This window comes from Halyomorpha halys, unplaced genomic scaffold (assembly GCF_000696795.3).
Source record: "Halyomorpha halys isolate HHAL.00 unplaced genomic scaffold, Hhal_1.1 Scaffold304.1, whole genome shotgun sequence".
Lineage (NCBI taxonomy): Eukaryota > Metazoa > Arthropoda > Insecta > Hemiptera > Pentatomidae > Halyomorpha > Halyomorpha halys.
In genome coordinates, this window is record NW_027116688.1 from 397,025 (window position 1) to 414,275 (window position 17,251).

At 31.3% G+C, this 17,251-nt stretch overlaps 1 protein-coding gene across 4 annotated transcripts in view; it reads right to left on the bottom strand.

The window, feature by feature from the left end:
• Positions 1 to 17,251, bottom strand: part of sv (shaven) — a 187,257-nt gene that overhangs the window by 72,289 nt on the left and 97,717 nt on the right. The window contains exon 1 of one of the 4 annotated variants that reach the window (XM_014421120.2): positions 1,486 to 1,608. The exons of the other annotated variants lie outside the window; for them this stretch is intronic. Within the exon in view, the coding sequence (XP_014276606.1) occupies positions 1,486 to 1,567 (82 nt within the window). The 5' untranslated portion in view covers positions 1,568 to 1,608. Of the gene's footprint in view, positions 1 to 1,485; positions 1,609 to 17,251 lie in introns of those variants that run through there. 4 annotated transcript variants of the gene reach the window in all.

Sequence of the window (17,251 nt, forward strand, 5' to 3'; positions counted from 1 at the left end):
TAATTAATTAATATATTATTAATATTAGCATTAACGAATTAAGCATCATGCTCATTGATCTATTTTAGGTTTGATATAAAATAAAATATAACTTTTTCTGCTTAAAAGATGCCATAATTATTTATTACAAATAAATAAACACAATGAAGTGTAAGTGATAATCATTAAAAAAACAATTTGATTTTTTTCCCCAATTGCATTTTTTTCTAATGGAATTATAAAGTGTGAAGACATAAAATAGAGTATTGATGCAATACCTAAATCGATTAAGATGCATTAGAATCTTATTTTATTGAAAGGATTTGGGATATCTATTGTTGATAACAATGCATTTGTGAAATCCTACATTGAATTTACTTAGGCCAACTTATATTTTCCGATACATTCCCATAAGCGCACGAATTTAAATAGAAGTACTTATTTGAAATGAAAAAAATGTCCTATTCTTTTCGGGTAATAATGGATTAGCTTATGATTTGTTTAAGTCAAAATTTGCTTAATTTAGGCAGACATAAATTTAAATGTGATTCTAAATACTTGTAAATGACAAGCTATTATCAGTAATGGGTCTTCTTACTTCGGGAGATATCGTAAACCGTAAATAACTGAAGTAATATAGTATTTGTTACTAAATTTAACTATAAAAAATAAAATATATTGGGTTGGTCTGCCTGTTGTTACCATATAGGTTCATCATTTACTACGTATTGCTCTTTTATATTTCTTTTAAAGTTTTGAAAATATTTTTCTTACAATACAGTCTTATTTGTCTCTAAATAATTTTCTTTTGTTTCAGGCATTCATTTTAATGGCGAGATCATATGGCTTGGAGATGCGAAATGGAGTAAATACAAATTTGAAAATATTTGAGGAATATTATTATACACATTTTGGAGATTAATCTCCTTTAATAGTATAAAACAAACATTGAACGTAAAGGTAGATTGACTTTAGTATAACTCAAGTATGAGTTTATAAACTTAACTCTTTCTTCATTTCCACACCACAGCTTTATTCATAGATTTAAAACACATTTCAAGCACGATAAAATGTCTTTAGAACAATATAAAATCCAATAACATATTCCACTAATCTACTAATTATGATATTTTATTTGATCTCCGATTTTTCTCGGTTTACCGGTTCGGATAACATTCAGCTCAAACAGTGGACCGAAATACCTCGAAGGATGAAACTCACACTATATAAACAACAACATTTATCAAAGTCTAACAAATAAATATGTTGATTAGGCCATCACAGAACTAGTAATTATCTGACTGGCATAAACAGGTCAGATCTGAATTGACTCATGGACCAAGGAAGGTATCTAAAAAGCTACAATGCAAAAGAGTGATGGTGCATTTCTACATCTGAAAAAAAGATGGGTAAGGGATCCTTTTCCTTATCTGATCAGGATAACAGTTGTGGATTATGGAAGGCCTGTGGAAGCCAAGCTATTTTTAAGAGAAGTGGGCTACTCACAGGTGTAGTACTCCATCATATTGTGGTTGTATCTATAGGCGGTGGATAGGTCCATGGCGGCCAGCGGCGACACGGACAACATGAATGCCGCCGGTCTGTCAAAGTGCCATCAGATGTCTCCGGTACAGGTACTGGTGATGTTGCCGAACCGCCAAACCAACCTAACGGTACCGTAATCGTGTACTCTAGCACTGCTCCCCTAAGAGCGACTGTAAGTGCCGGCTCCCCCCTCCACTTTGGCCACCCCTATTTTCGAACCAACCCCCTCCCCACCACCTCATCCTCATGATAAGCTATCACGCCCGGCCACAGTACGCGTATCGAATGGCGAGGATCCAAGACGGCTCGCTTGTACTAACCTCAATCAAAATAAAGTATTCAATTTCGTTTCCTCTCAATATTTACTTTCATATTATTTAAGTAATAATACCTTAAAAATTCTTTTAAGAAGAAATATTTAAAGAATATTAATATTGAAAAGTTATTTTTAAACAAATCGAGCAATTTATAATATCGATGGTTCAGTGTAATATTTCTTAACAGTATGAAAAAAAAATAAATAAGTGAATATTTTTATAAGAAAATACTGGTTTTTTTTTTTGCCTTGAACGATGACAGTGATTAAGGATAGTAATAATGGTCGCAAGAAGGCAGAACAAGATTCGCAGTAAAATGTTCACCGTAAGGATGAACAGTTTAGACAAGCCCTGATTGTGTTTTGATTGGGTGGTTGAGGAAATATTTAAAATCGAGACGATCCCGAGATGGGAGGAGGGAGGGAGGCGAGATCCGAGCTGCCATTGGCGGGGCTAGGGGAGGTGGGCGTGGCCTCCCCCCTCCACCACCTCCCTAATAGTCACCTTTAGCCGCAGAGCAGAACCTCCTTCACCACTAATTCACAATATCCTCCTCCTATCATTGTTATCATTACTTCCTGATCCCGAAGATGACTCCGATCCTGCTACTTGTTGCAGGAGCGTTCTCAGCCCGCGGTCAGTCGGAAGCGGTGCCAGAGCTCCGGTAACTTACACCAGAGTATCGCCTTTCGTTCCCGCGCTGGGGCTATGGGAACGCGACTGTCTCAACCGCAGTCTCACTAGTCTCTTTCCTTTGTACTTTTTTTTAAAAACATTCTATGCCATTACTAAAAATTCACATCTAATTACTATTATCATCTTGAAAAAAAAAAAAATTGAAACCGTTTAACCCTTCTAGAAATAAACAACTACTTTCCTGTTGATATGGAGTAATTTTAAAAAGACCTCAAAATTCGCGGTAACAATTTTTAATTTCCATGCATATAAACAGCAAGCAATAGAATTGTAGAGTGTAGTTCAATATTAGAGTTGTAATCGGCAGGTCCAGAGAGAAACTAAAGTGGTCAGGCCCGTAGGTTTGTCATTTATGAAAACAAATGACCGAACTCATTAGATGACAGCTGTCGTAGCCACTAATACCATCATGTAAACTATGGCATTTGCTGTCTTGACAGTTTTATGGTACTGTCAAGATTTCGTTGATAGTTGTAGAATCTTTGTCCCCTCATACGCTTTATCCTGATGCCTGTGATCCAAATCGAACACACTGTTCGTAACAATAGTAAGGTCTATTAGAAAAATGGATAGTGCACTAACGTAAGAAACGTGTTTGAATGCACAGTACAGTGGTATATTTCTCAATACGATTGAGAAAAAGCCATCTCATATTATAGTAATAATAATATAATTATTGTTATTGACGTTAAATTTACAATTTTTAAATTAACATACACTTTCATTTTAACCCTACCTGGTCGTATAGATTCTATAGTCTAAGGCTAAAATAAAATGTTAATTTTTTAAGTATAAAATGGAACTATCAATTATTGTTCTTCGCAAAATAAAATTTTGTTTTTATTATTAAAATAAAAAATCTATCCAACCTTTCATTTCATTGTTAAATGTTTCCTATTTGTTATTTATCAATAGTCAAAGTAGTTAGGTGTGCTTAATAATACGTTTTTAAGAATCAATCGAGATTATATTGTTTCCGAGCTTACATTTACTACGTAACGTACTACGTTGCCTGTAAACAAGCTCTGTCATACTTTCTTACTGTTATGATACTACTTGCATGACAGATAACAGTCATATGGAAAATGGTCTTAGAAAGAAACTGTAAATCACTAAACAAACTACTTGTTCCTATAACTCCTTATAGTTTTAATAAAAAAGGACTTCAATTTGTTCAATTCAAACTTTTAAAACTAATGACAGAAGCTGCTTTGTAGGTATATAATAGCCAAACTCTGCGTACTGAATTAAACCAATCAAGTTTGGTTTGTTTGTTGTTTACAGGCGTAAAACCTTTTGGTCATCAACGCCTAGTCCAATCAACTTTTGACCAACACATCCGTCGCCTCATCTCCGATTACATAATAAACTATAAAGGCATACCAACAGATTGAAAAGAAAAATGGGTACGGCTGAGATACCCGATATGAGACAACTGAAAAGAAACTGGATGTGCGATCCAATTTTCTGGATTCTAGTACAAGCTGGGTTGATTAAATGTTCATCAATACGCAACAGATGTCATGACTTTACCATTACGATATACTAATCTGATTGTTACTATTATGCTTAAACATGGAAATAATGATTTGAATTAAAAAAAAAATAAATAGATTTACCTTTTACTTATGAGGAGTATTATGTAAGTTTCATAAGGCGTGAATGTGAATTGGACAAGATAGAAGGAGACTGAAGTACTTGATGCGAAATCGATGAGTCTAGAAAGGCTAGCAATGTAGAAGTAGAGGAGAGGACCGAAAGGTGGCAAGAGCAGAGGAGGTATTGTGAGAAGAGACCAGGTGTTCCCAGGTGACTTACTGACAAAGGAACAAACTACTGGGTAATGGGCCCTATTCACTGCCACTTACCTTCGGCTTACCCGCCCTACCTAAACTCTCCTCTCTTCTGGAGGACACTTCAGGATGTCTTCTCTTTTTGCTTGCCGCGTCTTCAATAGTTTTTGGTCAGTCCTTAATCGACGGAAACCAAACCGGAAAACATGGTTTCGGCGATGGATATGACATGGGCCATCTTTGGGAAGCGGCCACTCGGGACCTCCAGATTATTTTCCGAACACCTTTAGGTTACAAACAACACGCCATTCGAATTCGAAAATATATTTAACATTTGAAAAGTAACAAACATTAAAAAGAAAAAAGAAACAATTTACAACAAAGTACTTTTCTTCAATTTTGATTTGCAAAATCATGAATTACTTCTTATAAATATATTTCTTTGAATAATTTTCTATCAACATCAGTGATAAACTGCTAAATCTTTCTTGAAGCAATCGTACTCCTCACTTTATGAATCACAGGAATAAGGGGTAAGGATGGCACTGGTTAGGAAAACAACTGAAGGGTTGCTTTCTCACTTTACATAGAGTGCCAAAACTTCTAAAAGTACACACCGTTTTTGTAAGCACTAGCAACTAAATAAATATTTAACAGGCTGTATTATTGGTTGAAAAAATGACCAGAAATGGTCACTGTTTGATCCACCTCTAATGATATCGATCACCCTATGGATCGCGGTGCAAAAATGACACCGGATAGGACTAAAGAAAAATTAATAAGTTGCTGAAGGTGATCCAAAAATGAGTATTTACCACCACTGGAATTCCCCTTCACCGATCATTCGATCCATATTCGATTTAATTGTTGAATTTTTAGATTATGATATAAATCTTTAGTGATCCAAACATTCCATCCGTTTTTTAAACTATTAACTTATTTTTTTTATATATATAAAAAAGTTTCGCTTAGTGTGACAAAGATAGGTAGTCTAAGTGGTTGCCTTTTATTTAAGTAATAGTTTTTTTTTTTTCTTAAATGATGAAATAAAACTGTACTGATTGGACAAAGGTATCCTTGATATAGAAAAAAAATGTTGTGCATGAGAATCCTGCAGACGAAGGAGAGTACTCCGAAACGTTGGTTCATTTCGTATATTTTTTTTAAAAAAGAAAACAAAATTTGGAGTTCATGTTGATCTTAAAAAAAGTCTATGGAAGGTTTGAACCATTGAATATTTATATAATAACTTTTTTACTTTTCTGGAGTAGCAGCCTAGTGTATAATACGGAATAGTATTTTGATAAAATATAAAATTTGTTTAAAGTTTCTTCAACAAGACGAAAGAAATCGGGTAAATAAGATCACCTGAATTGCGAGTTGCGTAGTATTCACTCGTCTACACATATTTCAGAACTAAACTTACGTTTAGTAATATACTAAATATACGTTTTGTAAGCAACACAAATCAACTTATTTATTTTATACATTTCTTTAATAGGTAAATACACAAAACATACACCAAATAATTTACCTTCTTGAGTACTAAGTAATATTAAGTATAATTCAGAATAAATAAATGAATAAACACATAATCAAAATTAAAAAAAGTATATAATAATCTACTGATTATAAATTTGTATTTTGATATTAACAGCAGATCTCCATCTCTACGACCTTAGGAATTTCTCTTTAGTTTTTCTTGAAAAACAGAATGAAATTTTGGGGTTGAATGAACAAGTCGAGAACCCCAAAAGGTACTTCACACAATTCGGAGGTGCAATGGAGGAGTTCGAAACCTTACAAATTAAAAAATTACATTATATATTACTGCATTACGTATACATAACTGCATTAAATATATATAACTACATTATATAACGTAATAATATAAATAATGCCTAGATACTAGCGAATATAGATAGAAAACGCTTGCAACAGAGCGTTAAAAACAAACATGATCGTTTCCAAAGCTATTGTTTCAACACGTGTTTGTTTTGTAATGCTCCGTCTCGCAAGGGAACTTTTTTAGCGGAAATTCCTAAAGCGAAGCTCTAAACCTCACATTAGCCAGAATGGGGTTGAAGTTTAAGTATTCGGTCTACAATATTTTCTACAGGTCAAATATGTATATTTTATAAAATGACAAATAAGTAGATATTCAAAATAATTACAGCTAAGAGTAGTCTGAAAGCGGGGAGAGAATTTCCTAAAGGACGCTTTATCTACCCCTAAAAAATATACATGGTAGGTCAATAAAAAACAAGTTTATCAGCTTTTATTTCTGTCACCCCAAACGTTTTCAAAGTATCCTAAAATCCTCCCCTACTATATCCGAAAGGGAGTAGCTTCGACTTGATTTATCTTTATCACTATTTCTGTTAGTCATACTGATAGATACATTTAAGTTCACGAAATCGACTTAACAGGATCAGTCGAGCCAAAGATTCTATGCAAAAATCGAGTATTAATGAGATATAAAAATATGTTCTTCGGAATCCTTTGCCATTCAAAATAATTTTTTTTTTGTCTTTGTGTATTTTGTCACGAATCAAATACTTTTTATTTATTTCTTACTAGTTTCATATATTTTTTCTTTTCTGGAACTATTTGTAGAACTAGTTATTATAAATTATTTAGATCCCTAAATCAATTGAATGAATTTGATAAAAATCAAATACATATATGCAAAATCATTTTTAAATGTTCACACATTTTATACTAGCATCTGTGAAAAAAATATTTTGGAACGAAAACAAATAAGCTCTAAAAAAAATATATAATAATCACCCTATAAAGACAATTTAGGTTTAAAATTTATAAAAAGTCAAAACCTGGTCAGAGTTACAGACATCTTTGTAATTTTCTTTAAAAAATTTAAGTAGGAAAATTATCGCTTTGAATAAATTATCAATAGTAGCTATTCTAATGGGGAGTGTTAGTCTAGAATTACAAAAAAAAAAAAAAATGTGGTACAATCTCACCACACCATGTGAACTTTTTTAGTGACGAGTACTAACTCTTTTTATAGGTTACACCAAAACAGCAAATTATTAAAATATGGAGTCTGAAAACACTTGTTGATATGGACCCAATATAACGCTGCCCCGTGGTAATCGTGAAAACATGTAGCTTTAATATCAATCTTAAGAACATTGATTTTCTGAAGGCCTATTTTCAACCAAACTGGCACATTCTCACCTCATTTTACGGTACCTACATCGAAAGATTTTATCCAATATTAACAATAAATTCACGCTTTGAATAGAATAGATCGGTAACTTTTATATTAACCCGTCCTTCCTCATACGAGTTTTACTTTTATTTCAATTATATTGTTATATAAACGTTCCCAACAGAAAAGGAAGAGGGGGAAAATATATCCACTCAATTTTTCCTGCAATACATTATAAGTAGGGGCCTTCTAGTGTTTGTAATTAAACCAAGAGACGTGAATTACGGGCAACATTGTGTTATGATTGATAATCAAAAAAAAAAAAATCCAAACTTAAAAAAAACACATGCCAACTTTTTAAATAAATAACGCTAAATAAAAAAAATTATAAATAGTAAAAGTAATGATACAGAGAAAGATGATTAAACTGTCATCTCATGTATAACACTTATACATAACAAAGTATAACAGCGCATCTCGGTTATGAAGGAAACTGATAATGCTTACTGTTTTTAAAAAACATAACAATAATTTTGAATTGTATACATAAAAATAATTAATGTTCAATATGACCAATGAGTTAATTAAAAATAATAAACGAATTCATTACAAAATTAATTGAATAACTCATCAACGATCAGGTATAATTTCGCAATAAGTTTTTCTCTTTTACTTTACGTAATCCCACAGAACAACCTTCTACCCGAGGGCAGTCTATGACAGCATTGTCAAGTCAAATAATTAGCAATAAATATTGTTGTTGAACAACTGTCGGAAAATAATAATGAATAACTCATGACAAACAAATTATTGCCAAAGTATTATTAGATACAATACTTGAACAAATGAAATACATTAAAAAAAAATTGTACATTCTAAAGGATAAGTTAAAAATAAACTTTATCAGATGTGTTACTATTAAAATAAAGCATCGGGCCTTAGTATGATATATTTTACGATTAGTATGATATATATATATTATTTATACTAAGTATGGTATTGTTTGTTAAAATATTATTAGAAACATTCAACATTAAACAAAATAACAAAGAAAATCAATAACCAATTTCATTGTTGGTTTCTGCTACCTAACAGATAAACTGTTAAAGTGCCAACAGGTAAAAACAGTTAAATACTCCTGTTCTACTCCATTTATGATTTTTCTAATTAGCCTTGTTGTTTTTTTGTATTTGTTTCTATAAAAATGATAATTTTATTTTCTTGGGCATACAGAAATGATCCATTTCGCAGACAGACACAAATTCATCGAACTATTAAAAAAAGAATATTAAACTTAAGGCCGTCTCTAAGCAGCGATTATCAAACGCTGTAGAAATATTTAAAAAAAAATTAAAATAGATAATATACATTGAATTCCAGTATTCACGTTTGTACTGTTTGTTCTTATATTCCTAAATATTCAACGGTTCTGAGAATAATTGTGCCGCAATTGGTTTTAGCCCGACAAGGGTGCGGATAAATGTTATTATCCCAACAAGGGTACCACATATTTTTTTTTAAGTCAAAGAAGGGAACCACCGCGAATAAATCCCTGCAGTACGGAATTGAAGCTCTCCATATAGTGATGGGGCGGGTCCGGAAGGGAAGGATTGCTTTTTTTTGTGTTTGTGAGATTGTGACATTTCGTACATCGGGGAAGGTCCGGCGGAGGATTGACCAAAAAGAAAACGTCATAGACTTTTTCATAAAAATAATGTATTTTTACCTACTTAGCTGACATTCTCATTACGTTTTTAAAATTTTTATTAAATAAAAAATTATTTAATAGAATCAGTAATATTTTTTCTAAAGAGACGAATCGATTGGCATACAATAACCATGAAAAAAATGTATACTTTCTGAGCTACGAGCTAAAAATACTATGTTTTGTTAATAAAATTTTGAATATTGATACCTTCTTGATTTTTCATAAAAAAAAAGACCAAGAATTACTTCTTCAAAGTCTTTTTTTAAGTACATCAATTTCAATCGATATAAGCTACTCAATTTTCCTTGACGTTATCGTGCTTCTCAGTTCATTTAGTATTAGTTTTTAATTGTCAATGACAGGAGTTGAAGGGTCCTATGGATCGCGGCCCCAGTAGATCCTTAGTGTATGTATAATATCCCTTTTTACATTACACTGATGTGAACAATTTTAAATCGACCTTACTATAATATCTGCAACTTAACGTGATCCCACCGGAAACACGTAAACCACAATCGTCATTTGATCCAAAGCGAGTCATCGGATAACGCATGCTGCAAACTGAGGTGGGATCTCTGTAACACCACCAGCTAGCTGCGTTTTGATTTAGGATGGTTTGAACAATGTATTAGTGTTCCATTTTCCGAAATCACTGGTTCTTGGAAAACTGTTTTCATCTAGAGAAAAGGAAAATTTTATTAGTGTATTCCTATTTAGTGAGCGAACCTGGGTTAAATCGATCTGAGACCTACGAGTTAAGAGTTAGTATGTTAAGAGCGCTAAGTGGATAGGAAATGTCATTGGCGGATTGTATTGGGGCAAATGACGCATGCCCTCGAAAAGGGAAATAAAAAAGGGACTCTCTAATCAATCAGGCAGTGAGTGGGAACAGGTAGGGCCCTCATCAAGGTATTTGCCGGGTTCCGCATCGCCTCACAGACAAATCGCTCGGCTCCTACAAATACTCCCGATGGATAGATTACTCTAATGGAATAGCCGCCATATTGGAGGATGTACATTAGGTATAACTGTTATAACTGAATACATTGTTATATTAGAGCTGAGGTGACGGCTTCTCTAAGTGATGAGTTCTGTCATGAGGGTCTGATGATAACGTCCTTTGTCCAACGGGAAAATCTATATCCCATAAGCCGTCCCTAATATATCTGATAGTCCATTCCGTTCTATTAGCCGCCATATTGTATGCTCAATTTTCACAAGATCGAAGTAGGATAGAAGTTTTAGCCTTGATCTTTTGTTGCTTAGCGAATTTGTGTTTTTGTAAAGACATGAAAATAATTATGCCGAATAATGAAGACAATCATTTTAAAGATGAAAAAACAAAACTTTCTAATCTTTAAACCTCTGGCAAACAATATATGAAAATTTGCAATAAACTCTTTTGAGGGCGCACTTAATCGAATCGAAAATCCGATCTTTGTTCATTGTTGATTTTTTCTGTAAATCTATTCAGCTGTGTTCACATTGTACGCTTGTATGCTGGTCCATCATGCGCTAAAGCATGTTTTATCTCCTGTCTACACTGGGTCTTAGTAACTTGTCTACACTGATAGTAACTTGTCCTCACTGAGAACTCAGGTCGCTATGCGACAATATTCGACGTGATAATATTTTACTAGGTGGAATGTAAGCGGCGTTTTTAGTAATAATAAATGAATAAAAATATATATTGTATTCATATTATATAATATTAAAACTGTTAGCTATTTTTATCTTACCAATATTTATGAATTAATGTGAAAAGAAAAGTATTTTCACCATTTCTCTGAAAAATATTAATGTGGTTTCGGAATAACTTGGGTACAATATCTTAGTACAAGGCAGAGAGGAACACATTAATTAATACACTTTAAATTATTAAATACCTGTTCGTATTTATTGTATGTTATTTTTTTTAATAAATTCAAAACATTATTGATAAATAACACTACTACTAAATATTTTATGTAAATGGTGTTCTTTTTAAGGAGTAATTCTTGGGATTAAAGGTTATCAAAATAACTTTAACTCCAAGATTAACTGCAACATATTAAAAATAAAATTTTATTTTATTCTAATCAAATTCCAAAAGGACTGATGTATGTTAAAATTTGTTTTAAATTAGATATTAGAAACAAAAGTACTATTAAAAATATGAAATAATTAGTTAATTTATTCAATTTACTCTAAAATATACAACCATATTTCGAAATTAATTTTACTCTTTTATTATGAATAACAATATTTACATTAATATGTAGAAGTATTATTTACAATATCCTTTTTTGATAGGTATTATTATTTTATTTGGCAATTTATAGGTAAAAACGCCCTAGGATACCTTTGTTGGATAATCGTGATTCTAAAACATTTTTAATTAGTCAGTTTGGTGAATCATTCCTCAAGTACACCTTGCCAGATCCGTCCATGATTTTACTACACTAAAGCGCAGAATTATATAAATCCTTCAACCAAAAAAATTATAGCAATTGCCAAGCCTGTAAGTCAATTGCCCAAAAACCATCTCGACTTTTGGTGCCCCGAAAAAAAATTTTTTTTTCTCCTTAAACCTCAGTGGAAATCGAGAATGATTACTTTGCACCAGCTGAGTTGATTTTAAATAGATTTCTAAGAAGCCGTGAAAACAGTGCTAGAAAAAATAATTAAAGAGTGGCGGCGAAGAGAAGACAAAGGAAGTGGACAAACAAAGAAGAGTGACGAATCGGAAGATACAAGAAGAAGTCGAAGGCCACTGTTACCTCCTCGATTGACCCAATCTTCCGCTCTTATCTTTTCCCTTCCTCCGTCGCCATTACTGATTCGACTCTCGCCTCATCCGCTCGCTCAGCCAGTGGTCGGTTGATATACTCAAATGAGAGTTAAATCTATTTAACTCCTCAAAACATTTATCAATGTTATGTTTATTCTTATCCGAGTACGTTTAAGTTGCTAGTGGCGAGAGACAATCTGGAATTTGTTTAACAGTAGAGAGTAAGATACCTACTACTACATATTAGACACAAGTTTGAGTTCGCCAGTGGAAAATTGTTATTGTTTAATCAGCCTAGAATCGATTCAGGAGTCGAGTAATCCTACCGGAGGCATTTCGATCCTCAAAAAAGTGGGGATTATTGACTGGGGGAAAACTTGATGGGGGAACGAAATTCTTATTGTTTTGAATGGAATGATGAAGAACGTTTGGTGGTTTGAATTAGGCCCTACCAATACTAAATGGGGGGATAAAGGTAAAGTGATCGCGGTATATACAAATATTTGTCAATATATAAACACAATTTTTTTTTTATTATTATTTTTTAAATCTCCTAGTATGAACTAGGAAGAAGTAAAATGAGATTCTTTAGCATTTTTATGACTATGCACATACAGTGTACTATTGTGAAGACCGTTTTTGGCACAGCTTGAAACTTTTTTTATAAAGTACAATTATGCACACAAATATCCATAACTAAAATTTACCACAAATAAATTATCATAAGGATATATAAAAAAACCTTAATTTATAGTGTTTTTTTTTTTTATATATTGTCCCCAACATTATCTCTTGAATAAAATCCAGATGCAATAACTTCTACATAAATATAGTAATAATTGTAGCTATTATTAAACAGAATTGTGATGTATTGCTGTCAAAGATATGGATTTAGTAACACTTTCCTTATAGTAATATACTTCTAAGAGAAATGATACAACTTTCTGAATTGTTCCTTTTGATTAGAGCCAGCTCTGAAAAATTTTCCATCTCATTTGAGTTAATTAAAAGATGAGAAGCCCGACCGCTTGGCAAAAGGCTTGCTCCACAAAGGAACACCTAGAAGAGGCTCCAAGGGCAGAGGTGTCCCGCAGTGAGATCGCCATGATTTATCGAAACAGCTCCTAATTAGTAGAGATGATGAGGACGGAAATAGATCGCAGCGGTAGCGTTCAAAACGCTAGCTCTCTATGGAAGCCCACTGTCTTCGGGAGCTTTGAGAAAAAAGAAGCCGCCTCGTTAGGAGTCGGTTCTCTAATTAATAATAATTTTAATAAATCCACTCTGGCTGATAATAATAAATCCTGGGGTCGCATTGAATCTCTTGTCTTGTCCCGTGGGGTCTTACCGCGTCACGCTCAGCTCTATATTACGTAACTACTATTAGGGAATACCGTCTTAAGGACCGTTTTAATAGCCCTATTCCTGTTCGCTTAAGAAACAATTTTTTTAAACCAAGTCCGACATTTTTTAAACTCAGTCTTATTTCACGTTTAAATCATAGACGTCTTTAATAATTTCAACTTATAGGCATAGTTGTTTTTGCAATACAGTAATCAAAGAGTCAATAAATAGTATTTTTTTTTCGAGTTTAAGAATAAAATACAGTTTTCCCTCCCTGCTGTTATTCCTACTAATCCGATTTAGATGATTTTGGTTTTGATAGGTAGATTTTTTTTTTTAATGAATGTCTATGATGTACATGTTTTAAATTATTTGAAAATACAATGATTTTTAAGCTCTACAAATGATGTTTTTTAAACCACTCAGAATCTGAATTGTTGGAAACTCAGTATTATTGCGCAAATAAAACATATGGAGAACCACCATTAATATCACTATTATAGACATTGAATTTTGCAGGGATTGATAATTCAGTGAGTGAGTAGTAACAGACATACACTCATAGGTTTTATTAAATAGTAAGAAAGAGATAACATATTATGCACAAAATATACATGGATCTAAAAACTAAATCTTTGCTAATATTAATCCGATTTAGATGATTCTAATTTCATAGGTTATAATATTTTAGAACATGTATAGTTTTAAAGTTTTTCTAAAAAATTTTTTTTAGGTACTGAAAATAATTTATTAAAACCACTTAACGTCTGTATTTTTTACACAGCCTAATTAAAAATCTTTAGCATAAGAGAAACCATTTTAATATTTTTTTAAAAAGTTTAATGGCACTGTTATTTTTGAGATACATTAATCAAAAAGTCAGTGAGCGAGATGTTGCAAACACGTTCAGCGTACTTTTATTACAGAGAAATCTCTTTTAGAGTGAGAAGCTTATCTGAAGAATTTGACAAGTAAATCCTTAATAACTGAAATTGGTTGGATATTCCACCTCATTCAAAAACACCTCTAACTTCTCATTACCCAAATCGTCTCAGTAGTTCTTTAATTTGCGTAATAAAGAATTGGGGGATGATAATGAAATGAAAAATAATTTTTTTTGGGGGGGGAGGATCTTAATATCCCATTAAAATAATTTATAGCTCGAAACAATAATGGAGGAATAGTGAACCCTCGGAAGCAGGAGTGTGCTATTAGAAGGAGCGTGCCCAGACCCCACAACCGCTCACTCAATAATAATTAATGAGGCACATTAAAGTTAATACTCTATCAAATATATATTTAGCTAATTTATATTGAGCTATCAATGGATTAAAACATTTTGTAATTTAGGATTTTTTTTTATGATATATGTTTTAATCATTATGATTTTTGTTACAACACTACTCTTCAGCGTCAAGATAGTTAAAGTAAAACATACAGATCAATTTTTTTCAAATATTTCTTATTTGCTCAAAATATTTACTATACTAACACGTCTGACCATTTAGTTTGGATGGATTGTCACTCATAAAAAATGTTAGAGAGACAAAATGTAATATTTCTTAAATTTAAATGACACACCTTTTCAGTAGTAAACCACTTTTAAAAAAAAAAATTGGGAAAATAAAAACTTGGGCATGAGATAGCAATACCAACACAAAAAAATTCACATTATCTTCTTTTTTTACCAATTTAGGATTATTATACATTTTTATTATTTATTAATAAATATCAAAATCTGTCACTTCCTTGAGCAGTAAGTAAGAGTGATACAATTGAACAAATTCATACTAAAATCATAAAATGTAAACACATATAAAGAAAGAAATAAATAAAAAGAAGAAATGAAGATTAAAACTAAGTACATAGATTAATAAAAATTGAGCAAAATGAGTAAAGTAATATTTTGAACTAAATATAATATTTAGAAGATTGTTAGTTCACCGTATTTAATTAATTGACGGTCGAGAAAAACTAGCAGAAAAAATTATTTGTTAGGAACTAAATATTTTAGGGCTATTAATAAATAATTTTTTTAAACTGTTAATTCGTAACCCTAATAAATTTATTCAAGAATAAACAATTTCTTCAACTATTTTTTGTACCTTACTCGACCTTTCGTGTATCATCTTATATATATAATAATAAAAAACATTAATCACATTCATACTAACATAAATTTGTATGTAATAGTTTTTACTATAATCAGAGCTAGTAATGACTAAGTGTCTAGACCAGTCGTAAGTCGAAAAAAAAATAATCTCAACTAATGGAAACCAAGGGGATTTGGATTATCGAAAAATGTCACTTCATAAATAAAAAAACAAAAATTATAAATGTATTTACAAAAAAATATTTTTACAATAATTAACTATTGTTCAGAAATTTATTTTTAATTATTTTCTTGTGAAATAATCTGGAATTTATGCGTTAGGAACTTGAAATAATACTTTTCTAGAACTGTGGCAGCTTCTTCTTCCGAACAAAACAGAAACTATATTAAGTATGTTTGAATGCACTGAAGTATAATTTAATGAAAAGGTTAATTATATCCATCAATAAAGAAATTGAGAAAATAAATAACGCTTTAAAATTTTAATATATAGCTTGGATTTTACTTTAAATAAAAGGAGCTGGTATTGTTAACTAGATTATTTAGCTCTTAGCACGTAAGGTATTGATAATACGATTTTATTCAATGTATTTATGTATTTACTACATACATAATATCAAATCTTCAACAAATCGATTTTTTTAAAGAGGTGGTTCGGATCATGGAATGGTCCAGACTAACGTGATTCGGATAAGCGAGATTCTGCGGTATAAATATAAATATATTATACACGCATATAAACTGTTTATGCATCACCAAACTCACCGACTCTTTGGGCATCAGAAACCTCCTCTTTGCCTGGCTTACCTGCAACAACGCAATAACTAATATTAGCTTCCATAAAATATATGGAGGAAATTATTAATATTTGAATGAATGAATAAACTAAAATTTTGTTAATTATAAATAAATAATTTATTTTACCTGCCCTAGCGTTAAGAAAATTTCATCACAAACAAAATATATCTACTATATAATTTAATCCTGTACCAGAAAGGCTCAATTTAATTATATAAATTCTTAATGTACCTCTCATAAATTATTTTATAAATATAAACTCCAATATTTCTTTACATAAACAACACTTCGAAGTTCATCTCCGTCTTCAGAATTAATTTGTCTACAGTTTTAACAATGCAACAATAAACAATAATATAACTTCACACATATCTATAAATTATTATTAATTGAAAAATTCATATATCTTGGATTACAAATACCTTCATATTCAATATTCTAGTTTATCTACATCATTTTATTTTATTTTTAAATAACAAAATAACAAGGGAGACAAATTATACTATTAGATATAATACAATTTGTTTTACAAGGTAATAAATATAATTGTTTCTATTACTTATAAATAATTGATAATTTAAAAATATATGTCTCAAAAACGAAAAGTCGTACGAAGGTGACAAAACTTTTTCACTAAAATCAACTTATTGGAAGTATCACTTTATAGAATCGATTTTTCACATTTTTTCGACTTTAACCAAAACGGCACAACGATTAAATTCAGTGAACCAATGAGAAGTTTAGTGCTCTTTAATTCCAGATAGGCTTTATCCACGTTGAAATACTTTAACAGGGCTTTAATGACAAATTTTCTAAAAATCTTCATATAAGGTAAATTTAATTTTATTTAATGGATAAAATAATCAGTTCATATTGCTATAAATAATAGATAAATTTATAATATTAACGCATAAATAAAGGAGAAAATAGAGAAATGCAATTCGAATGTAAACCTACTTTCATTGTTATCTTTTTTAAAATGTGTTGTATTCTTTATTCTTGGTGTATATTGT